The following is a 25,708-nucleotide window of genomic DNA, read 5'->3' as shown; positions in this document are numbered from 1 at the left end:
GGAGATGGGCAGAAGAAATAATATGCAGAGATTCTCTCACTGCATTTTATTTTATTTTATTTTATTTTATTTTATTTTATTTTAAGGTGTTATGACACCCCCAAAGGAACATAGTAATTGTCTACCAATGGATCCTAACCAAAATGAAATTTTCAAAGTGCCAGATAAATAATTCAAAAGACTGAGCTTAAAGAAGCTCAGTAAGAGATGCAAGATAAATCTGAAAACCAACACAAAAAAATCTGAAAATTCATTCAGGATGTGAACTAGAGATTTACCAAGGAGATAGATATCTTAAAAAAATTAACATCTAGAAATGAAAGATTCACTGAAAATATTACAAAATACAGTGGAAAGCTTTAATCATAGACTAGAACAAGCAGAGGAGAGAACCTGAAGACAAGCCTTTTTAATTAACCCCATCAGGCTAAAATAAAATAATAAATAAATAGAAGTATGGGGCTACATAAAGCAATGAAACTTATGAATCATCAATATTTCCAAGGGAGAAGAAAAAGGAAAAAACTTAGAATCTAAAAAAATAACTGACAAAAATTTTCCCAGTCTAGCAAGATATTTAAAGATCTGGATAAAGGAGGCCCAGTGATCACCAGCAAAATACCCTGCAACATGAACTTCACCATAATATATGGTCATCAGACTGTCTAAGGCCAAGTGAAGGGAAATATCCAAAACTCAGCAACAGAAAAGCATCTAGTCACCTAGAAAGGAAACTCCATTCGATTAACAGTAGACATCTCAGCAGGAACCATACTAACCCAAGAGAGAATGGAGTTCTATTTTCAAACTGCTTTAAAAAAAACCCTGCCAACCACAGACGCCACCACGCCCGACTAATTTTTGTATTTTTAGTAGACACGGGGTTTCACCACTTTGGCCAGGTTGGTCTCCAGTTCCTGACCTCAGGTGATCCGCCCCCCTCAGCCTCCCGAAGTGCTGGGATTACAGGCGAGAGCCATCGCCCCCAGCCAATTTTCTCCTGTATTTAAATTACCCACAGTAACCACCTTAAATACACAGGCATGCTCTCCCCTCTTGTGATTGGGATGCAAAGATGTTAGGCACCAGGACAGTAAAGTTTAATGAAATCTTCCTGGCATAATCTTCCCACCAAGGCTGGAGGCACAGAAGCAGCATTTTGTTCAGAAACACAGCAGCTATAAAGGCTGCAGAAAGCAGAACATCTGCTTCATCACTAACCTAAGAGAGGGTGTGGGACCATCAGCCTTTTGTAAATGCGCTAGAGGGAGATGCCACTGAAAGGAAGGAGTTACCCCAGAGATGTGAGCAAGTGTGAGACTGTCATTCCGATATTATCCATCTAAAATTTGGTGAGAGGCCGGACACGGTGACTCATGCCTGTAAATTCAGCACTCGGGAGGCTGAGGCAGGAGGGTCACTAAAGGTCTGGAGTTCAAGACCAGCCTGGCCAACATAGTGAAACCCGTCTCTACTGAAAATACAAAAAGTTAGCCAGGCATTGCGGCATTTGCCTGTAATCCCAGCTACTCGGAAGGCTGAGGCAAGAGAATCGCTTAAACCCAGGAGGCGGAGGTTGTAGCGAGATCATACCACTGCATTCCAGCTTGGGTGACAGAGCAAGACCCTATCTCAGACATAAAATAAAATAAAATGAAATGTGGTGAGAGAATCTCTGCATATTATTTCTTCTAACCATCTCCTCCTTGAGAGCCAGGAGAGGAAGGTCCCTTCCCAGTAGTCCTGAATTTCAATGGGGATTCTTGCATGTGGCTCAATGTTCAGCACCTATAGGTGACCCTCGGGGAGAGTGACCCATGTTCTCTCCATGAAAACTGTGCTTGCCCTTTCTGTTCCACTGGAGGGGCCGAGGGGATAACCTGGAAATATCATTGTCATCTTCTCTGGTCTCCTAAATCGCTCAGCTTACCTTCGTCAGCAAGGCGTCTCTGGGGACAAGGTACAAGTGGAACTTAATGTCTTCGGGGTGGGGGTGAAAATAGAGCAACGTGTTGGAGGTGATGGGGATGGAGAGGCGAGTCCCCCTGGCGATCCGCAGCAGGATGCCCATCAGAGAGAAGCTGGGGTTGTCCAGGACAGCATAGAAAGGCTCCACCCGGGATGGACGCTGCAGGACCATCCCTTCATCCTTAAAATGGGCCACGAGGAACCAGGAGACGTCCACCTCACCTGCCGCAGGAGAACCGCAACAGCAGTGAGACAGCACGCGCCCCGGCAGCCCCCACAGCCTCCGCTCACCCTGCATTACCTTGGAGGGAGATGAAGTGGGGGAGGTGGATTTCGGCCACAGCCTCCTCTGGCTCTGCAGTGAAAGCAAACAAGGGGCCGGCCACCAGCCACTGTTCATGGTGCTGCAGGTCCAGGGCCAGGTGCTGACTCCAGGAACCAAACGCAATCGTCATCGTGACCGCATCCCTTACCATGAAGCCGAGGCCGGTGGCTGACCACAGATACCAGCCAGCAGTGGGGAACCGAAGGCTGAAAGGAGCCAGAGTGATGTCATGATGGCAGAACCCCAGGACTTGGATTTAAGCAGCGATGTGCAGAGGGAGGTGGGATTTGAAGTGAGGCAAGTTCAGGACCCATCTGCGACTTTCACTACATTAGAAAACGCTGGGGAGTTCATTAACCTCTCTGGGCTCCAATTTCTCTGCACTCTATATATATCGAAATTAAAATACCAATTTCACAGTGCATGAAATAAACATATTATTGATGAAATTTTAGCTATCATAAGGGACAGAGCCAATACACTTCGTTTATATCAGAGCTGTTTTCAAATCAGCATCTTCCATTCTTACCTGTATTTGTTTGCACTCTTATTGATCAACTCAACATCCACATTTCCTTCAGGCCCCAGAAACTGATCATATTTATAATCTTGTTTGAACATAAAATGGAGTTCAGCATAAATAGAGGAAATCATATGATGCATTTCTGAGTAAACAGCTCCTGAAAAAAAGATACTAGACACATAAGAGGTAAAGGGTTGGAAGAGGCATGGCCTGAAGGACTCCTGGAGGCTAAATTGCACAGGTGCTGTTGGGATACAGATATTGAAAGAGAACAGAGTGACCAGAATATGGAGTTTTGCTCATGACTAAAAGTATACCCCAAATTCCATAGGGCTTTCTGGGAAGCCAGGCTGGACAGCTTTGGTGGGAGGCACCGTTTGCTGAGGACTGGAACCAATGCACCTACATTTCTACTGGCCCCAAGTAGCAGATGACATCTTCTGCTGGTGAGGCAAGTCCAGGTCAGAAAAGGATCGAGCTTTTCTGCAAGGTGAAACAGCGTGCATCCTTCCTAGTCCCTGCCGCTGTCCCCAGCCACCAGGACCATGCCCTGGTTCCCCTGAGCATTTCTGTGCCCTGGCGGTGAGAGGCTTACATGTCCCCATTTAAACTGCACAGTGCACTGTGGCCGAGGTAAGGAAAATCACTCCTGATCTCTTCACTGCACAAAAGACTCTAAATTGTCTTCTCCACATAAAAGCACAGAACATTTCCATCAATCCACACGCCCTTCACTCCTCTCCCTATTAGCCCATTACCTGAAACTTGTTCTTCTGAAGATTCCTGGTCTTCTGATACACTGGAGATTGGGATCCTCATTTCACAAAAAGATGAAAAATATCAAGAATTAGTTGATGAACATGAAGACAATGTTATTAAAAACTGGAGCTGCACTGTCCAGTAGAATAGCCGCTACCCAGATGTGGTATTTAAATTTGTATGAATTAAACTTAGGTAAACTTGAGTTTCTCAGTTGCACTATGCATATTTCAAGTACTCAACACCTACATGTCACTCACGGCTGTAACACTGTGTAGCAGAAAACAGAACACTCCCATCATCACAGAAAGTTCTCTTACATAGGATGGGCCTAGACTACCAAAAAATAGAAGACATTTTGAATAAATATATTTTTATACAGATGTATAAATAATAGAGCTAACGTGCTGCCTTGAGCCAAATGTGTCTTGATATCTCTTCTCTTTGGACTGTGCCCATGTTCAACGTGCACACAGCCAGCTTCTCTGGCTTAAATTGCTCCAATTGGTATCATGATGTTGGTATCAAAGACTGAAGCAGTGATGAACCAATGCATGAAATGCATGCATTTATATTCCAAGGTAATTCCAACCTTGACCACACCTGGGAAGCTTTAAAAACAACCCAATACCCAGGTCACAGCCCACACCAATTGAATCAGAAGTCTGGAGGTGGGACCGCAGCATCAGTGCTGTCAAAGCCTCACAGTTGATTCCAATATTAGCCAACATGGGCTCCATGTTCTACAGGGTCAGTCAATGGTTCATCAGGTTAGAAGTGATGGAGTGTCCTTTAGGTCAAGATATTCACTGGCCAATATGACAGCCACTAGCCACACATGCCTATTTACATCTTAAGTTTTAAATTGTTAAATGTGAAAATCAGTTCCTCATTTGAAGTAGCCATATTTCAAGTGCTCAAAAGCTACACATGGCTCTTGCCCGCCACCATGTAAGACATGCGTTTGCTCCTCCTTTGATTTCTGCCATGATGGTGAGGCCTCCCCAGCCATGTGAAACTAAAAGAATTTTTCTGGGGAATGGACATAGGCGTGGGACGTCTGGCAACAAAATCTGCTTTGGAGAGGACCCCAGGGAACAGAGATGAGGTCTCAGGTTGGTCTTCAACTCCCAGCCCCAAGAAATCCTTCCACCGTGGCCTCCCAAAGTGCTGGGATTACAACTGCACTCAGCCTGAGCATTACTGTTTGATAGATATTCCCAAATCCCTCTCTACAAAAGGTTACAACAGTGAACACCTCCATCAGCTGAATATCCGCGAAAGCAATTGTTGAGAAATTCTGAAGTTCAAAACCAAACTGTAGAAAAAAGTCATTGATTAAAAAAAAAAAAAGAAAGAAAGCAAAAAAAGAAAGAAAATAATTGAGGAATTATTACTAAAGGCAACTTTTGTCTAAAAAAAAAAAGAACATTTGATTGCAATGCAAAACCAGGTTTCAGCTGGAACATAAAGCCTGTTAAAGACATCAACAACAAGAGCAAAAATCCTGAATATTTTTTCAGCAATTCTAATTAAAGTATGTATCTTTAAAAAAAAAAAAAAAAAAAAACCACATGTGGCCAGTGGCTTCCACACTGGACAGCACAGACAGGGAACATTTCCATCCTGGGCGAGAACTCTATTGGACAGCATTGACTTTAGAACGTCTGCTGCAGTCCAGTTGACCAGAGGGTCCTGCTTTGGGGTATTTGGCATTGGTTTTATTCTATTTTTACTATGATTATTTTTTAAATTTATAGATTTAAAATTTAAATCTCCATCTCAATTTTTAAAATATTAATAAAATAATAATAACAATAATAAAAGATTTAAAATTTAAATCTCGCTCTGTTGCCCAGGCTGGAGTGCAGTGGCACAATCTCGGCTCACTGCAAGCTCTGCCTCCCGGGTTCAAGTGATTCTCTTGCCTCAGCCTCCCAAGTAGCTGGAATTACACACATGCACCACCACGCCCAGCTAATTTTGTACTTTTAGTAGAGTCAGAGTTTCTCCATGTTGGTCAGGCTGGTCTCAAACTCCTGACCTCAGGTAATCTGCCCGCCTCAGACTCCCAAAGTGCTGGGATTACAGGCATGAGCCACCACACCTGGCCCGTATTGGGTCATGCTTGCATTGCTATAAAGGAATATCTGAGACGAGGTAATTTACAAAGTAAAGAGGTTTAACTGGCTCATGGCACTCCAGGATGTACAAGCATGGGACCAGCTTCTGCTTGGTTTCTGGGAGGCCTCGGGGAGGTTTAACTCATGGTGGAAGGTGACGTGGGAACAGGCCTGTCATATGATGTTAGCAGGAGCAAGAGTGTGAGGCGGGAGGTGCCACACACTTTTTTTTTTTTTTTTTTTTTTTTTTTTTTGAGACGAATTCTCGCTCCGTCACCCAGGCTGGAGTGCAGTGGCCGGATCTCAGCTCACTGCAAGCTCCACCTCCCGGGTTTACACCATTCTCCTGCCTCAGCCTCCTGAGAAGCTCGGATTACAGGTGTAGGCCACTAAGCCCGGCTAATTTTTGTATTTTTAGTAGGGATGGGGTTTCACCACGTTGGTCAGGCTGGTCTCAAACTCCTGACCTCAGGTGATCCACCTGCCTCCACCTCCCAACGTGCTGGGATTGCAGGTGTGAGCCACTGGGCCCAGCCCTTTTTTTCCTACTTCTTATGAGATAGAAACTGTTGAAATAAAAACTTATGAGAACAAAGAAGAAAAATAACATATATACTAATTTTTATGCAAATAACCTACATGTCTTTGATTCTTATGAATGTACATGAACCAGAGGAGCAAGATGTCAAATCTCTAATTTTTCCCCAACAAATATATGACCCTTACAAATAATTTCTCACTCTGGCTTCAGCCTGAGAAAAAAATTACAGTTTTCATTTCTTGCAGTTTTTTGCATAGCCTTAGCCTTGTGTGTTCGATGCATCTACACTGATACTGGATCCATGGTTCCAGGGAAAACACAAATGGAGTTGGCATGTGAGCATGTCAGAGGAGCTCGATGGTTGGACAATTTCCTCACTGTGATGTAGTGAAAGTAGCCCAATCCTTAGGGATGCCATCCTTAGAGATGCCATCCTTAGAGACATCCATCCTTAGAGATGCCCATCCATAGAGATGTCATCCTTAGAGATGCCATCCTTAGAGACATCCATCCTTAGAGATGCCATCCTTAGAGACATCCATCCTTAGAGATGCCACCCTTAGAGATGTCCATCCTTAGAGATGCCTTAGAGATGCCATCTTAGAGATGCCAATCCATAGAGATGCCATCTTTAGAGATGCCTTAGAGATGCCTTCTTTAGAGATGCCCATCCTTAGCGATGTCCATCCTTCGAAATGCCTTAGAGCTGTCCATCCATGGAGATGCCATCCTTAGAGATGCCACCCTTAAGAGATGTCCATACTTAGACCTGGCATCCTTAGAGATGCTTTACAGATGCCATCCCTAGAGACGCCCATCCTTAGAAATGTCTTAGAGATGCCCATCCTTACAGACACCTTCTTTGATGCCCATCCTATAATAAAATGCCATTCCTCCACATTTTTACTGAATTAACTGCATCTCTGTTTCCACACAGTACACAATGATCTTATCTCAGGAGGCATGCCTCCTTTGATTCTCAATCCCTGATGTTCATCACAGTCTGTCACACTTGGCAGTGCTCACTACTGGCTTCTGAAAGGATACTGTTTTTGTAAACTATAGGAGCATAAGAAGGGCCCTACTCTTCTATCCTTCATTGGTCCTAAACAGGAGGGAATGTTAACCTGATGAAGTTGTTTGCACAACCCTGGATGGACTGAGCTTATTTGAAGGTAGGATCTCTTTATTTAGGGCGAGCGTGTCAAGGATGATGGACACCAGAGAAATCTGCATTCAGTGCCTTTCACAGACATCACTCAGCAGTGACAGACCTGTCAAAATTGTTGCTTAACCTCTCTGAGTATCAGCTTTCTAACTTGTAAAATAAGGATACAGTACTCTCATCACAAATCCTTGTGGTGATTAATCATAGAAGGCTAAAAGTACTTAGCACAAGAGCTAGGAAGCACTGGGTTCCCAAAGCAAACAATTCATCCTAGTCCGTGGTCTTTTATGCATGCCAGAGCATCGGTCTCAATCATTTCAGACCTTTTTCTTTTTTTTTTTTTTTTTAATGGAATTTCGCTCTTATCGCCCAGGCTGGAGTGCAATGGCACAATCTTGGTGCACTACAACCAGGTTCAAGCGATTCTCGTGCCTCAGCCTCCCGAGTAGCTGGGATTACAAGTGCCTGCCACCCGGCCCAGTTAATTTTTGTATTTTTAGTAGAGACAGGGTTTCACCACGTTGGCCAGGTTGGTCTCGAACTCCTGACCTCAGGAGATCTGCCCGTCTCTGCCTCCCAAAGTGCTGGGATTACAGGTGAGAGCCACCATGCCCGGCCAAGGCTGCTATTTTTAAAAAGTATGGACTGAGAAGGTTGTAAACGATATAAATGTATTTGTCACAGCTCTAGATGCTGGAACATCCAGGATCAAAGTGCTGGTAGACTCGGTGTCTGCTTCTGATTCACAGAGGGCAGACTTCTTGTTCTGTCCAAGCATTGGAAAGAGAAAGGAGCTCTCCAGGGTCTCCTTCATGAGGGAACTAATTCCATTCACGAGGGCTCTACCTTTATCACCTGACACCTCTCAAAGACCCCATCTCCTAATAACATCACATTGGAAGTTAGGATTTCAACATGCGAATATTGGAGGAACACAAACATTCATTCTACAGCAGTGTCTGAATTGCATACACGGAAATATTTGGTCAGATTAATTTGTTTTGAGTTCCAAGACCATGTAAGACAGTGCATTCGTTTTCTACAAATGAGAGATAAGCCGCGTGCTGATGAGGAGCCGCTGAAACGCACAGTGGGAGGGCTTAATAAGTCAGGCTGCATGGTTCTGCTCTGATCTGGTGCCACGCTGTGGCATTGTCAAGAGCATGGTCAAGGCCATAGGTCCATGCATCAAGGAAAGAGCTGGAAGAACAGCCCTAGACTTGCTTTTGCTCAGGTATGAAGCAGCCATGGTGAAAATCAGGGAAGGAGAGAGAAGGTGTAAAAAGTACACCTGGGCCGGGCGCGGTGGCTCACGCCTGTAATCCCAGCACTTTGGGAGGCCGTGGTGGGCAGATCAAGAGGTCAAGAGATCAAGACCATCCCGGCCAACATAGTAAAACCCTGTCTCTACTAAAAATACAAAAATTAGATGGGCGTGGTGGTGCACACCCGTAGTCCCAGCTACTGGGGAGGATGAAGCAGGGGAATCGCTTGAACTGGAGATGCGGAGGTTGACATGAGTTGAGATTGTGCCACTGCACTCCAGCCTGGGTGACTGAGGGAGACTCCGTTTCAAAAAAAAAAAAGTACACCTGGCTGCCCCTGGGGTTTTTCCCCTTCATTCATACAGAGATGAATGAGTGAATACAATGCGAGCAGAACCGTTCTTCCAGAAAACATCCATGGTGCTCTGTATCTCATGAACTATAATGAGATGCAGAAGAATCAGCCATCAGGAACCCGCACAGAGCGCAAAGTCACTCACCATCTCCGCAGCTCTTCATCACTGCTGCTACTCTTTTCATGACACTCCTTTTTGTCCATCTGTCAAATGTTGTATTTATCTCTTTACTGTATCTTTTTCACCCTGAAAAAATAAAAAGAGGTTGCATTTAGGTACATGGGAAGAACCGTCAGATAAATCTTAGCTTCCGTGTCTCTAAAAGGTTGACAAAAGCACTTATTGCTCATTCAAAAGAGATGCATCAGTGGAATTGCTCCTAGTAGCGGTAGGTGCTTAGGACAGAGGCCGAAACAGGAGAGCTGCAAAATAGAAACTTTTTTTTTTTTTTTTTTGCCTAATGAAATGGGAGTACGGACTTTTCAAATTCTTTTATTTTTGATGTAGCCCTGCATCTGCAAGTTAAGCCATGTAGAATAGTAACTTCTAGAGATTCCAACCTGACAGAGGCAAAAGTGTGATTATTTTCCTTGCCTTCCATGCTTCTCTCGTACAACTCTAGTGGTTTCTCTTGCCTAAATCGTCACCTAGATTTCTTTAAAATACTTGAGTTTAGGAACCATTGTCTGACCCATTACCTTCACCGGTTCTGCTATGACATTTTTAAAGATTAGATTTTTAAAATAATGGCTTTATGGATATATAGTTCACCAACCACACAATTCACAAACCACACAATAAACTATACAATTCAATGTTGTATATAGCATAGTTACAAAGTTGTACAACCACCACCACAATCAGTTTTAGGACAGTGTCATCACCTCAAAATGAAACTCACTAAGCGGCACTCCCCATTCCCCATGTGCACGCACACCCAGCCACAGACACCCACGAATCCACCTTCTGTCTCCACAGGTTTACTCATTCTGGACATTGCATTTAATAGGAGTTATTATGGACCGAATGTATGTGTCCACCCTCAAGCTCCTGTGTTGAAATCCTAACTCCAAATGTGATGATGCGAGGAGATGGGGCCTTCGGGAGGTGATGAGGTCATGAGGGTGGAATCCTCATGAATGGTCTCAATGCCCTTAGAAAAGAGACCCCAGAGACCTCCCTCCCTCTTTCTACCACGGGAGAATGCAGCAAGAAGTCAGCTGTCTATGAACGAGGAAGCAGGTTCTCTCCAGTCACTGAATGTACCAGTGCCTTGATCTTGGACTTCCCAGGCTCCAGAACTGTGAGAAATAAATCCTGTTGTTTAAGCCACGTGGTCTATGATACTTTTGTTAAAGAAGCCGAAAGCAACTAAGACAGGCATCAAACAATATATTGTCCTTTGTGATGGATTCTTTCACTTCCCATAATGTTTTCAGGGTCCATCCGTGTTATACCACATAACAGAACCTCCTTTGCTGAATAATATTCCACCATATGGAGACACAACATATTCACTATCCATTCAGCAGACGATAGACATTTGGGTGAGTTCCACTTTGGGGCTCTTATGAAAAATACTGCTGTGAATATTCAGGTACAAATTTCCATGTGAACAGATTATTTCCTTCTCTTGGGTACACTTAGGAGTGGAGTTGCTGGGTCATGTGGTAACTCTGTGTTTAACCTTAATTGGCACTAAGCCAGTGTTTTTCTAAGCGCCAATTTCCATTCCCACCAGCAGTGTAGGAGGGTGCCAGCTTCTCCATATCCTCACCTTTAATTGTTATTATGGGCCTTTTAAAAATGGCCATTCTGGTACGTGTAAAGTGATATCTTATTGTGATTTTTGAAGATTAAGTTTTATATAATAGTAAAAATACATATTAATAGCATTGTAGACACTTTGGATAACAGAAAAGAAAATTGAATTACAAATCACCCCAAATCCAAACACCTATAAATAATCCATATTAACTTTTTGACTATTTGATTATATTGACTATATTAAAATAGCGTGATATGGCATGGTGGCTCATGCCTGTAATCCCAGCACTTTGGGAGGCCAAGGCGGGTGGATTACCTGAGGCCAGGAGTTCCAGAACAGCCTGGCCAACATGGTGAAACCTCATCTCTACTAAAAACACAAAAATTAGCTGGGTGTGGTGGTGCATGCCTGTAATCCCAGCAACTCGGGAGGCTGAGGCAGGAGAATCGCTCGAACCCGGGAGGCGGAGGTTGCAATGAGCCCAGATCGTGCCATTGCACTCTAGCCTGGGTGACAGAGCAGAGACTCCATCACAAAAAAAAAAAAAAAAAAAAAAAAATTAATATTGATTAAAAATCAAATTGCATGAGACTGTACAGCATGACACCAAGCAAATACAACTTCTAAATATTACAGAAAATAATACTGAAAATACAAACCAAATACATAAATCACGCGGGAGTGGGGGTTAAGAGGTTTCTGGGCAGTGGTAACATCCGAGAGTGGCTGGATGAATTACGGAGAAATTTCATACATTGCTTCAATTTTATTTAAAATATATTATTACCTATGTCTTAGATATTTTATTTTAAATAATGGGCAAGGATATTATAAACGCTGCAGAGTAAGGAATCGTGTTTTTTTCCTGCCCACATTAAAGATGCCCACGATGCTTGCAGCGACCCTGTTGCTTGCCCACAACCATCATGGCGACCGGAAGTCCTGAGAGTTTATTTCCCTCAAGTCTCAAAAGACCCTCCTTCTCTACGAGCATTATTTCAAAAGAACTTGAGAACTGGAGAAACCGGATCCTAAGGGGATTCTCCCATTTGGCCTGTCCTCCCCTAAAGTCAACACCTGCTGCTTTTCAGGAGCGCTTTTTTTCAGGAGCGCTTACCCGGTGAATTTCACGAGCCCCAGGGTACAGGAAGGAGGAGCAGCGGCTTGTGGCTTGGACACTGCCAGGCTGCTCTGGGTTCTGTTCCTCTTGGTCACTTAGGAAGAAAGCAGTACTCCAATGGGTTCCGGAAGTTCATGTGAGGCTGTCAGAAAGGGAAATAGCGCCCTCCCCTTGTTAAAAACAAAACAAACAAAATAAATTTTGTCGTAGCTTAAATTTATGACTTCAGTGACTTGGCTGGGACAGTCTTAATAATCTCTGTCATACCCAATTTGTCTTAATTTCTGTAATAACAATTTTATACCAATGTCTGTCTTGTTAATACTAATAATTTTACATTGTAACTCTAATACTTTACTTTTTAGAAGTGTTAACCTAAATAACAAACATATGAAAGCTTCCTAAAGGTAACAGTGTTTATTTGGGAATGGAGCATTGCAATTGGGAATAGACATGCCATATTAAACTATGAGTATATTCAGGGAGATAAAGGAAGACAGAAATGGGGAGGATTGCATATTGTTTTGACAGAATTTTCCTTGGCTACCAAGATCAGTCACAAAGGTGACATTAGTCCAAGGTTGGACAGGCAATTGCTGGGCAGCGTTCCTTGCAGAAATATTTTTTGTTTAAGGTTGCAAAGACCCTTATGCAAGGTTGTGGGTTTTGTAAAGTCTTTTTCATTTTCAGGCATACAAGGATAAGACCCCTCTCTTCATGGCCTTCCTGGCTCTATTTGTCAGGGTCATCTTAACATGAGTGACTCCATTTTGTTCTGACAACTTTCAGATTTCCCCTTGTGATCAAGAAGTTTCTCTGAAAGCATCATTGATCAATCATTCTGTAATTCAGATTTGATGTTCCTTGATGCCAGGACGGACCTGTCCCAGTTTGCTGGTCTCGTCTTACCTTCTGGGGAGTGATTGGTGACTAGGCATCGACGTCAAAAGCATTTGAGCAACAAATGAGATTTGAAGGGTGCGACTCTCAGGCTAAGTCTCCCTGGAGTCCATTAATAAGTTCAATTTTGTCTGTTCTACAATCTTTTGCTATCATTTTAAAGTGCTGGTTCAGTATTATCTTGTTAGGAGCTGCACCTCTGAAAAACTTTAACAAGTAACAGATACAAAGTTTAAAAAAGAGAAATACAAAGTAAGAGGAAATACAAATTCAGAGTAATATGAGCTTTTCAGTTTGCATATGGTTTTGAGCCATAAACCTAGGTTTAAAGACAACTAATTGAAGAACTCAAACAGTTATTCAAGACAGTAGGGAATTAGGTGAGTCCTGGGGTAACCATGTGGCTGCGTTCTTATGTTGTGTATAGGGGCCTCAACTTTTCTCAGAGGAGTTTGTCCAGGTATAGCATGTCATATTAGCAACAGCACAGATAATTTCTTATTTAACCAATGGATACTAAAGAATTTTGTAGGTTGGGCTCTGTTAAGTTATAAGCAGAGGGAATTGATCATAAATTTTGAATTATGCCAGTATCGCGCCAAGTAGAAAAGGTTGAATTAAATGGGATAAAAGTCTCATTATGATATAGAGTCTTGTTTCAACATCTTGCAGAAAGTATACAGTGTGAAAACTTTTTCTCCTGGTTTGTAGTGTGAATGTCTCTGGTTACGATAGTGGGCAGTTTGGTAAACTATTTGTGTGGTCCGCATTATCAGCCTTGAGACTTGTTCCCTCTTTCATTTTTCTCTGGGTCACCAACATGCTAATCTATGTTCACATCATTGAAACCGTGGAAGCCTATACCAATTTCACCATGGTTGGACCTGGATATTTGCAAGACTATTGTCAAACTAAGCCTGGACTCCTCTCCCAGGGATCATTTATAAATGTCGTGGTGATTTGCGATGTCCTGTTCATGTTCCTCATGGTCTGGACCAGCATCAACATGGCTAATCTCCTCTGCAGACACCAGCGGAGAGCCCAGCATCTGCACAGCCCGAGCCTCTCTTCCCAGCCATCTCCTGAACACAGAGCCACCCACACCATCCTTCTGCTGGTCTGTTGCTTTGTGTTCTTCTATTGCCTAAACAACCTCATGACCCTCTATCTGTATTACAGGAATGAGGAAAACTTGAGACTGCAGACCATTACTGAAATTATTTCCTCATGTTACCCAACCCTCTGCCCTTTCGCGCTGGTGAAAAATAATAAAATAATTTCTCAATATATTTCTTCCCTTCTAAGATGAGAATCATCATTTCTCAAAGAGCATCTGCTAACATGAGAAATTGTCACTTCTCAAATTGTGATCTGACACTTCACACTTTCTTCTGCACCAAAGGAGTCTCCACCATGATTTATATAAAGAAAAAAAATCCTGTAGTTATTGGGCAGTTGGAGTATGACTGCTTTGTATTGAGATATTTCACAAATTTTAAAAAGAGATTATAAAGCAGGAGTTGCAATCCTAGTCTCTGATAAAACAGACTTTAAACCAACAAAGATCAATAGAGACAAAGAAGGCCATTACATAATGGTAAAGGGATCAATTCAACAAGAAGAGCTAACTATACTAAATATATATGCCCCCAATACAGGAGCACCCAGATTCATAAAGCAAGTCTTCAGAGACCTAAAAAGAGACTTAGACTCCCACACAATAATAATGGGAGACTTTAATACCCCACTGTCAATATTAGACAGATCAATGAGACAGGTTAACAAGGATATCCAGGACTTGAACTCAGCTCTGCACCAAGCAGACCTAATAGACATCTACAGAACTTTCCACCCCAAATCAACAGAATATACATTCTTCTCAGCACCACGTCGCACTTATTCCAAAATGGACCACATAGTTGGAAGTAAAGCACTCCTCAGCAAATGTAAAAGAATAGAAATCACAACAAACTGTCTGTCAGACCACAGTGCAATCAAATTAGAACTCAGGATTAAGAAACTCACTCAAAACCGCATAACTACGTGAAAACTGAACAACCTGCTCCCGAACGACTACTGGGTAAATAATGAAATGAAGGCAGAAATAAAGATGTTCTTTGAAACCAATGAAAACAAAGGCACAATGTACCAGAATCTTTGGGACACATTTAAAGCAGTGTGTAGAGGGACATTTATAGCACTAAATGCCCTCAAGAGAAAGCAGGAAAGATCTAAAATCGACACCCTAACACCACAATTAAAATAACTAGAGAAGCAAGAGCAAACAAATTCAAAAGCTACCAGAAGGCAAGAAATAACTAAGATCAGAGCAGAACTGACAGAGATAGATGTCAGGCCTCTGAGCCCAAGCTAAGCCATCTATCACCTGTGACTTGCACTTATACCTCCAGATGGCCTGAAGCAACTGAAGATCCACAAAAGAAGTCAGAATAGCCTTAACTGATGACATTCCACCATTGTGATTTGTTTCTGCCCCACCCTAACTGATCAATGTACTTTGTAATCTCCCCCACCCTTAAGAAGGTTCTTTAGAATCTCCCCCACCCTTAAGAAGGTTCTTTGTAATTCTCCCCACCCTAGAGAATGTACTTTGTGAGATCCACCCCCTGCTCATAAAACATTCCTCCTAACTTCACTGCCTATCCCAAAACCTATAAGAACTAATGATAATCCCACCACCCTTTGCTGACTCTCTTTTTGGACTCAGCCCGCCTGCACCCAGGTGAAATAAACAGCCTTGTTGCTCACACAAAGCCTGTTTGGTGGTCTCTTCACACGGATGTGTAAGACAATAGAGACACAAAAAAACCCTTCAAAAAATCAATGAATCCAGGAGCTGTTTTTTTGAAAAGTTCAACAAAATTGATAGACTGCCAGCAAGACTAATAAAGAAGAAAAGGGAGAAGAATCAGATGCGATAAAAAACGATAAAGGGGGTATCACCACCGATCTCACAGAAATACAAACTACCATCAGAGAATACTATAAACACCTCTATGCAAATAAACTAGAAAATCTAGAAGAAATGGATAAATTCCTGGACACATACACCCTCCCAAGAATAAACCAGGAAGAAGTTGAATTGCTGAATAGACCAATAACAAGTCTTACTATCAATAGTAGTACATAAATATCATATTAACAATTTTCACATTGAGTATATGTTCAAGTTATTGTTTGGGAGGGGAAATGAACATATTACATGAAATTAAAGCTTATTTTGTCTGCTCATTTTCTCCTGTTTAATGTGGCTATTGGAATACTTAAAATTAAAGGTAGAGCTTGCATTATTTGTCTATTAAACTGTGCTGCTCTAAGTAACTTCTTTTATTCATTCAACAAATATATTTGTCCACCTCACGTATCCCTGGCAGTATTTTAGGGGTTGGATGTAGGTCAGTGACTTAGACAAAACACAATAATTGGAGAGATTATATAGAATGTTCATGGTATAGGAAAAATATATGTACAGATGATAAGAGCTATAAGGAATAGTAGAGACTGAAAGAATCGGAAGTACTCAGAGATTCACTCCTTTATATAGAATAGAATTCATTGGTATGTGTCTCATGTCTGCATAAATCCCTTCATAATGACACTCCCACCATATCAGGGTTATGTTGACATATTTCACATATGGTATATGTATGCCCTCCTCTCCGTCAGAGCTTCAACTTTTTGACCAATACAATCTGAAATTTTTCTTTTGAAAATATTCCAGATCCAGTTCAGGCTTCATCGTTAAGCGTCCTCTCCTTCAAAAGTATCAGTTGAGTTTTTTCTTTACCACTTTTGAAGTACAACAAAAGTTGTACACATTCAGAATATAAACAACTCCTGAATCTTTAAAGTTGATACCACCATGTAAACCCACACCCAGATCAAGAAACAGGACATCAACAGCTTCTAGAAGTCCCTCGGACCCCTCTCAGTCATTCCACCCTAAGGGTGTTTACTAAATGTAAGAAAAACACCATCTACTGCAGTCATTTTTCAGCATGAATTCTTCTCAATAATTTTACAAAGTCTTGGTTGAGCTCTATCTGAGACATCGCAAGTATGATCACCTCATGATTCATGTCCTATTCTGTGTCCATGGGGCACAACTACAGATCTCCCCCGCCAGGGCTCCCCACGGTTCCCTTTACATTGCATCCGGCCTGCTCAAGAGATATAAGACCCAAAGTCAGTAGAATCTGAATTTAAAACAGCTGTCTTCAAAATGCGTTGTGATAGGATCAATGCCATCAAACAGTGAACTAAGACATGAACAGACAGTTCTCAAAAGAAGACATAAAAATGGCCAAAAAACCTATGAAAAGAATGCATAAAATCACTAATCAGGGAAATGCAAATCAAAACCACAATGCGGCCGGGCGCAGTGACTCAAGCCTGTAATCCCAGCACTTTGGGAGGCCGAGACGGGCGGATCATGAGGTCAGGAGATCGAGACCATCCTGGCTAACGCGGTGAAACCCCGTCTCTACTAAAAAAACACAAAAAACTAGCCGGGCGAGGTGGCGGGCGCCTGTAGTCCCAGCTACTAGGGAGGCTGAGGCAGGAGAATGGTGGGAACCCGGGAGGCGGAGCTTGCAGTGAGCTGAGATCCGGACACTGCACTCCAGCCTGGGTGACACAGCGAGACTCCGCCTCAAAAAAAAAAAAAAGAAAGAAAAAAAAAAACAAAACCACAATGCGATCCCACCTCAGTCTTGCAAGGATGGCCATAATCAAGGAACCAAAAAATAATGGATATGGGGATGTAGTGAAAAGGGAACACTTTTACAAAATTGGTGGGAATGTAAACTAGTACAACCACTATGGAAAACAGTGTGAAGGGTCCTTGAAGAACTAACAGTAGATCTACTGTTTTATCCAGCAGTCCCACTCCTGAGTATCTACCCAGAGGAAACAAAGTCATTATATGAACAGGACATCTGCACATGCATGTTCATGGCAGCACAATTCACAGTTCCAAAAATATGGAACCAGCTCAAATTTCCATCAATCAACGAGTGGATAAAGAAAACGTGGTATATATAAACATCATGGAATTCTACTCAGCCATAAAAAACACAGAAACAATGGCATTCATAGCAACCTGGATACAACTGGAGACCATTGCTGGAAGTGAAATAACTCCGGAATAGAAAACCAAACATGAGATGTTCTCACTCGTAAGTGGGAGCTAAGCTATGAGGACACAAAGGCATAAGAATGACACAAGGTACTTTGGGGACTCGGAGGAAAGGGTGGGAGGGGGAGTGGGACGAAAGACTACACAATGGGTACTGTGTACACTGCTCGAGTCATGGGTGCACCAGAATCTCAGAAATCACCACTAAGGAACGTATACATGTAATTAGATACCACCTGTTCCCCCAAAATTTACTGAACTAAGAAAAGAAAAAAAGAAAGCTACATATTACACTGGGTAAAAATACCAAAACAAGAAATACATTCTGATTAGAAAACAATGAAAACATTTTACCAAATGAAATATATTAACATTTATTTATTAATGAACTTGAACACCTTAGAAATTGAAAATACAGGAAAAAGTAGTTCTCATCATAACACCTATTCTTTGACGGACATTGTGTCTTCTGAGGTGACATGGATGCAGCTGATGGCCATTATCCTCAGTGAATTAAGGCAGGAACAGAAAACCGAATACACAAGTTCTCATGTGTAAGTGGAAACTGAACATTGTTCACTCATGGACATAAAGATGGCAATAATAGACACTAGCGATGGAATAGGGAGGGAGGGAGGAAGGGCTGAAAAACTCACTGTTGGATACTATGCTCACTCTCTGGGTGATGGAATCACTTGCACCCCAAACCTCAGCATTACATAATGGCCCATGTAACCCAACTGCACGTGTACCCCTGAAGCTAAAAGTTGAAATTATAAAAATAAACATTCATGAATATTTAACCACAAAGAGGAGGATATATTAATTTTAGAAGTATCAATAAACCACGTGTGTTATAATATCCTGATTGATCCTCGTGATGGTTCAAATACAATACAACTCAATGTCCTGCGTGATGAGGGTGCCTTCTGCAAAAGGAAAAAAGTTAAAACACGTCATAAAAGCAGGAGGCACTATAAACTCCAGTGAAAAAGGAACTGTGTTCTCTTGGGTTCTGGTCAGTAGTCACATTATGTCAAGGGCTGTGGTCATTTCCACCAACTCAGTGAAAAGTAACTTTCAATGACTTTCAAGATCCTGAAGTTTACTTTCTGATAAAGTTCAACTTGGGAAAACATACATCCTCAAAAGCTGACTTTGCACTCCTAGTTAATAAACATCATAATTTATCAGGAATCCCATTTTGCTTCTGGGAGAGTGATTTGTTGCTGCTCTGGGTGCATCAAAATGATAGACGGTAAATAAGATCATTGAGGCAGCAGGTGACACGGTGATCCATGTCCACTGGGAGGAGAACTGCCATCGGTCCCTGATACACACTCACTGTGTGTCAGACCCAGCCTTTCCAAGATGCCTCACTGTCATGGGGAAGCCGGCTGCCTTTAGTTAGGATTCTGCAACCCCTCAGCCTGAATCTGAGAATGAAAGGAGGTATGAAGACCTTCTCAACATCCTCATTCCCCATTCTGTGTTTTCTCACACAGACTTCGGTTTTTTTCTTTCAGATGCATGTTTCTAAGTTCATTTCTGTTATAATATGCCTGTTTTTCATTGCTTTTTTTATTGATATGTATTCTTTTTTGTTCTTTCACTTCCTTTAGTCTTGCATTTCTATTATTATTTAGTATCTCTTATGTATCTATTGGTGGATGAAGTGTATCCATTGAAGCTCTTGCATATTTTCTCCTTCAGTCTACTACTGTGGCTAATTATACAGATGAAGTTTATAATGCTAAACTTACCTTGCATTCTTGAATAATTCCTTAGTCTTTGTGTGAATATTTTTACGTAGCATGCAGTTTACTTCCTCGCAGATTTTCTTTGGATTGTTTTTCACTTGGTTTATGAGATACTCTTGACAACATACTTTTCATGCAATCTTTATTATGTTTCGCTATCAGGTTTGTGCTATCCTTGTAACGTGAGTAACAGAACGTTCTATTCTGTATCCATAGAAATAATTTGCTCATATATTTTCTGTCTGGTGTGTTTGGCATACTTCACCCTTGAAGCATTCTTTGGGATTTCTTATTGGTACAACTTTTGCCACTATTCACCTTCACCTTGGAAAGCTTGTACATTGATGACTTTCTCCAGTTTCAGTACCCTTTATGGTAAGGTAAGTCTTCTAGGAATTTGCCAGTATCTCCTCAATTTCCAAATTTATGGGCACAGTTTGTCATTGTTAAAATATTTAAAGGTTTTTAGAGGTTTGTTAATTTTATACTTCTTAGCAAGAAGCTGAATTTTGACATTTGTTTCCACTTTGGGTAGTTTGATGTTATTCTGTCTTTACCTATATCAATCCCCTCTCTCATTTTAGGATTCCCTTTGGTATCCCTTTTCTAATGTCATTGTTTTCTTCGAAATTCTTATCTAGTCTTCACATTTATTTCCATAATGGACATTCCATACTGCATTTTCCTTATAAAGACTTCTTTTCACTTTGTGGTTATTAAGAATTGCTTCAGTATTAAAAATATTGAGAAATTGGGCTTTTTTCTTATTTAATTCTTCTTTTATTTATATTTTACTATAATTGACTTTAGATCATTGTTCTGTTACATTAAACTTTTGAAATTGTTTGACACTTGCTTTAATGTTTGTTGTTTACCTTTACACTTGGTCCATATGTGCCTGAGAAGGAAAGATGGGTATTTTACAGTCCCTGAGTGTGCTGATTTTTATCGCAGGGAGGTGAAGAGTATAAAATGATGTGATCACATTTTTAATATCCCAACTAACATTTCTTTTTTCCATTGGTTCTGTTGATTTCTAAGAGGCTTTAGTTAAAATCCACCCTGTCAGTGGTTGATTTTCTTATTTCTTTTTATAATTTTTTGTTTTCACTTATATATTTTGATGCTATGTGTATTTATATACACAAATTAAAAGCTTTTAGGCCGGGCGCGGTGGCTCAAGCCTGTAATCCCAGCACTTTGGGAGGCCGAGACGGGCGGATCACGAGGTCAGGAGATCAAGACCATCCTGGCTAACCCGGTGAAACCCCGTCTCTACTAAAAAATACAAAAATCTAGCCGGGCGAGGTGGCGGGCGCCTGTAGTCCCAGCTACTCGGGAGTCTCAAGGCAGGAGAATGGCGTGAACTCGGGAGGCGGAGCTTGCAGTGAGCTGAGATCCGGCCACTGCACTCCAGCCTGGGCGACAGAGCGAGACTCCGCCTCAAAAAAAATAAAATAAAATAAAATAAAAGCTTTTATTACTACTGAAATGGCCTTGTTTATATCCAGTAATTCTGCATCCTTAACATTTGTTTTATGTTATTGAATGTGCACTAGATTTCTGTTAGTTTTTACAGAGTTTCTTCTTTCTATTTTTTTGAACCATTTTGTGTCTTTTCTGTTTAATGTGAATCAAGACAATAAGTATCTTGTCATCTAGTTTTTCAGATAGTCATGTGGTCACTCCAGCTTCCTTCTGATGAACATTTTCAGAGTATATCTTCTTACATCCTATTACTTTTGACCTGTGTGTGCTTTTTGTATTTAAAATAGGAATCTGTAAGACGGTGTATACCTGTGATATGATCTTTCAGTCTTTCATTCTCTGTCATTGCTTAGTGTGTTTAGTCTATTTTCTTTCATAAATGTTTTCCTCAGCTTTATTGAAGTGTTAATGATAAATGGAACACTATATTTTTAAGTGTAAGACACATGATTTGATAAACTGATACATCATAAAATGATTACCACGATCATTCTAATTAACAGATGCATCATCTCACGTATTTGCCTGTGGGGTGGGGAGGATGCAAGGGCACTTACGAGCTCCTTTGTTAGCAAATTTTAAATATATAGCACGGTATTTTTAACTAAGGTGACTATATATTATCCCAGATTTCCAAACTATTTCATCTTATAACTGAAAATTTGTACGCTTTGACTAACGTCTCCACAGTTTTCCCGTACCTCTTCCCTGGGCAACCACCTTTCTACTCTGTCGCTCTGAGGCAGACATTTCTAGATTCCACACACAAGTGAGATCAGGGATTATTTGCTTTTCTGTGTCTGGCTTCTTTTACTTAATATGATGTTCTCCAGCTTCTTCTGTGTTGTAATAAATGGCTGAATTTCCTTTTTTTGTGGCCTAAGTATATATAACATATATAAGTGGGTGTGTGTAATATGTGTATGTGTTTAATATGTATTACATTGTATATTCATATTATATGGTGTGTATATTACACACATATAAAAGATATATATGTATATTATAGATACAGAATTATATATTACACACATATATGATATTATATATTACTTGTATGTGCATAATATATATATTGAACAAATACATAGACAGTTCTCACTGAAGTGTACAAGAAGTGAATGGCCGGGGGCGGTTCCAAGGTGGCCGAATAGGAACAGGTGCAGTCTACAGCTCCCAGCGTGAGCGACACAGAAGACAGGTGATTTCTGCATTTTCAACTGAGGTACCAGGTTCATCTCACTGGGGCTTGTTGGACAGTGGGGGGCAGGACAGTGGGTGCAGCCCCTGGAGCGAGACCCGAAGCTGGGGGAGGCATCACCTCACCCCAGAAGCGCCAGGTGTCAGGGAATTAATTCCTGGAGAATCGGGTCACTCCCACCCTAATACTGCACTTTTCCAACGGTCTTAGCAAACGGCATGCCAGGAGATTATATCCCGCGCCTGACTCGGAGGGTCCCACGCCCACGGAGCCTGGCTGGTTGCTGGCACAGCAGTCTGAGGTCAGACTGCAAGGCGGCAGCGAGGCTGGGGAAGGGGCGCCGCCATTGCTGAGGCTTAAGTCGGTAAACAAAGGGGCCAGGAAGCTTGAACTGGGTGGAGCCCACCGCAGCTCAAGGAGACCTGCCTGCCTCTGTAGACTCCACCTCTGGGGGGCAGAGCATAGCTAAACAAAAGGCAGCAGAACCCCCTGCAGACTTAAATGTCCCTGTCTGACAGCTTTGAATAGAGTAGTGGTTCTTCCAGCACGGAGTTGGAGATCTGAGAATGGACAGACTGCCTCCTCAAGTGGGTCCCTGACCCCGGAGTAGCCTAACTTGGAGGCACCCCCCAGCAGGGGCAGAATGACACCTCACATGGCCAGGTACCCCTCTGAGATGAGGCTTCCGGAGGAAGCAATGAGAGATAACAGTTTATCCTATTACTGAGTATCGATGAAAGCAATAAGGTGAATGGAAAAGTCCATGCAAACTCCATTTTCAGAATAATGAGGAGACAGATTTAACTCACAGATCCAAACGTTTCTCGCTAGCAGACAAAACTGTGAAGTCAGGGTGGAGCACGGCGGAAGAACAGGGAGGAAGTGCAGAGTGAGAAAACATAAAGAAGTCAGGAAGGGCCAGAAGAGGAACTTCCTGTGAGTAAAGCCTCATACTCGGTGATTTATCTGTAGAGTCTGAACACAAGAGCTGTGAGGTCTGGGCAGTTGGAATGGAGGCTGAGCAGGGGATAGATGTGGTAGAGGTAGTAGTGAATGGGAGATCCTTGAAGACAGAGAAATGGCCTAGTGTGACAGAGTACAGAAATACCACAAAAACTCACTTGTAGAAAGCACGTTCTGCATATAATCAGGCATGGAACTGTCCCATGCATTCCATAATAATTAAGAAAAAGTTATTATCGGAGCATCACTTAAAGGTACTACAAGAAAATAGGTGAGAAGGCTGGGCGTGGTGACTCACGCCTGTAATCCCAGCACTTTGGGAGGCCGAGGTGGGTGGATCGCGAGGTCAGGAGTTTGAGACCAGCCTGACCAACAGGGTGAAACCTCATCTCTACTAAAAATACAAAAATTAGCCGGGCGTGGTGGTGGCAGGCGCCTGTAATCCCAGCTACTCAGGAGGCTGAGGCAGGAGAATCACTTGATCCCAGGAGGCAGAGGTTGCAGTGAGCCAAGATAGTGCCACTGCACTCCAGTCTGAGCAACAAAGCAAGACTCCGTCTCAAAAAAAAAAAAAAAAAAAAAAAAGAAAAGAAAATAAGTGAGAAGATCAGGAAGTTGTTGGTTTTTGTTTTGTTTTGTTTTTGAGATAAAGAACAATCAAAGGAAAATGATGGACCTAAGTTAACAATCATTCTTGGAGGGAAAAAACCCTACCCACAATTCCTAAGTAAAAAGGGCTACACACATTCTCGGCATAATACGTCTCTCTCAGGCCAAAGGCTAACGTTGTGCTTCATGTGGACACTATGAAATCATTCCAGCTGAGGTCAGGAAAATACCAAGTATGACCTTCCCTATTTAAGTTAAAATATTGGAAGCTTATTCCAAAATATTGGACAAATTCCAAATACAGTGATTGAAAGGAAGGAGATTAAGTTATAACTCACTACACGTTATTTTACTCTATAGAGAAACATGACAAATCACCTGAAATCAGCTATAAAAGTAGGATAAACCCGTAAGTTAGAGGAAGAATCTTTTTACCTTTTCTTTGAGATCGGGTCTCCCTCTGTCGCTCAGACTATAGAGAAGTGGCGCAATCTCGGCTCACTGCAACCTCCGCTTCCTAGATTCAAGTGATTCTCCCGCCTCAGCCTCCCAAGCAGCTGTGATTACAGACATGCACCACCATGCCTCGCTAATTTTTTTTGTATTTTTAGTAGAGATGGGTTTTCACCATGTTGGACAGGCTGGTCTCAAACTTCAGACCTCAGGTGATCTGCCCACCTCGGCCTCCCAAAGTGCTGGGATTACAGGTGTGAGCCACTGCACTGGCCTTATAAGTATATATATACACAAACATATATGTGTAGACATATACAACTACACATGTATTATTAAAACTAATTTTATCTTCTTGCTTTTGCTTTTTTAAATGCAGCTGCTAGAAAATTTAATATACATTTGGGGCTTAGATTATATTTCTGTTAAACTGCACTGCTCTATGGCACTTCTTTTGTTCATTCCACAAATATATTTTGCACATGTTCCTTATTCTGGGTACTATTTAATGGGTTGGACGTATATCCGTGATCTGAACGATAAAACATAATAGCACAAGAGATTATACAGAATGTTTGTGGTACAGGAAAAGGTATATGTACACATGATAGGAGCTAAAAGAATAGGACTGGTTAAGAGAATGTGGTGTGCTGGGAGTGCAGGTGCAGGGAGCTGCAGTGACTGGGATTACAGGTGTGCATCACCATGCCTGGCTAATTTTTGTATTTTTGTAGAGACAGGGTTTCAACACGTTGGCCAGGCTGGTCTCAAACTCCTGGCCTCAGGTGATCCGCCTGCCTCGGCCTCCCAAAGTGCTGTAATTACAGCTGTGAGCGACCACGCCTGGCCAACATTTATCATTGTAAATACTCATCTGCACAAATGTTTCCAGCTGGGGCCACTTCCCCACCCCCCCCCCATGGCAATGGCAGTGATATATCATATTCATGGTTATTAAAAAGAATCTGGAGCAACAATATGAATGTCAGACAAATTAGGCTTCAAGAGCATTTCCCTCCATCTTACAGGAAGTAAACCCAAAGAAGTTATATTAAGATTCCAATAAAAGAATGCAAGATGACCATCTGTGTAAAAATGTAATCAATGGGGAGCAGGTGCACCTCCAATAACGTTAGACAAAATATATTTTACCTAAACAGCATTACTAAATATAAAGCAGATCACTTCAATAAGAATAACAATTTTAATTTTGTGTATACATATTAACACTTTCAATATGTGTATAGTATACATGGGTAG

The 25,708-nt window shown here is 41.7% G+C and overlaps 2 protein-coding genes across 9 annotated transcripts in view; one reads left to right on the top strand and one right to left on the bottom strand.

Moving 5' to 3' along the window:
- Positions 1 to 25,708, top strand: part of LOC103234965 (caspase recruitment domain-containing protein 8) — an 83,950-nt gene that overhangs the window by 21,824 nt on the left and 36,418 nt on the right. The gene's annotated exons all lie outside the window — the stretch shown is intronic.
- Positions 1 to 25,708, bottom strand: part of LOC103234962 (caspase recruitment domain-containing protein 8) — a 39,442-nt gene that overhangs the window by 10,927 nt on the left and 2,807 nt on the right. Inside the window, exons 2-7 of one of the 4 annotated variants that reach the window (XM_073016238.1) lie at positions 11,914 to 12,058; positions 9,173 to 9,274; positions 3,575 to 3,630; positions 2,823 to 2,973; positions 2,270 to 2,499; positions 1,931 to 2,190 (exon numbers count right to left, since the gene is read on the bottom strand). In XM_073016238.1, the coding sequence (XP_072872339.1) occupies positions 1,931 to 2,190; positions 2,270 to 2,499; positions 2,823 to 2,973; positions 3,575 to 3,630; positions 9,173 to 9,231 (756 nt within the window). In that variant the 5' untranslated portion in view covers positions 9,232 to 9,274; positions 11,914 to 12,058. Of the gene's footprint in view, positions 1 to 1,930; positions 2,191 to 2,269; positions 2,500 to 2,822; positions 2,988 to 3,574; positions 3,631 to 9,172; positions 9,276 to 11,913; positions 12,059 to 25,708 lie in introns of those variants that run through there. The other 3 variants (XM_073016239.1, XM_073016240.1, XM_073016241.1) reach the window with 3 other exon arrangements.

This window comes from Chlorocebus sabaeus, chromosome 6, assembly GCF_047675955.1.
Source record: "Chlorocebus sabaeus isolate Y175 chromosome 6, mChlSab1.0.hap1, whole genome shotgun sequence".
NCBI lineage: Eukaryota > Metazoa > Chordata > Mammalia > Primates > Cercopithecidae > Chlorocebus > Chlorocebus sabaeus.
This window is presented reverse-complemented; position numbering and strand designations above follow the sequence as displayed.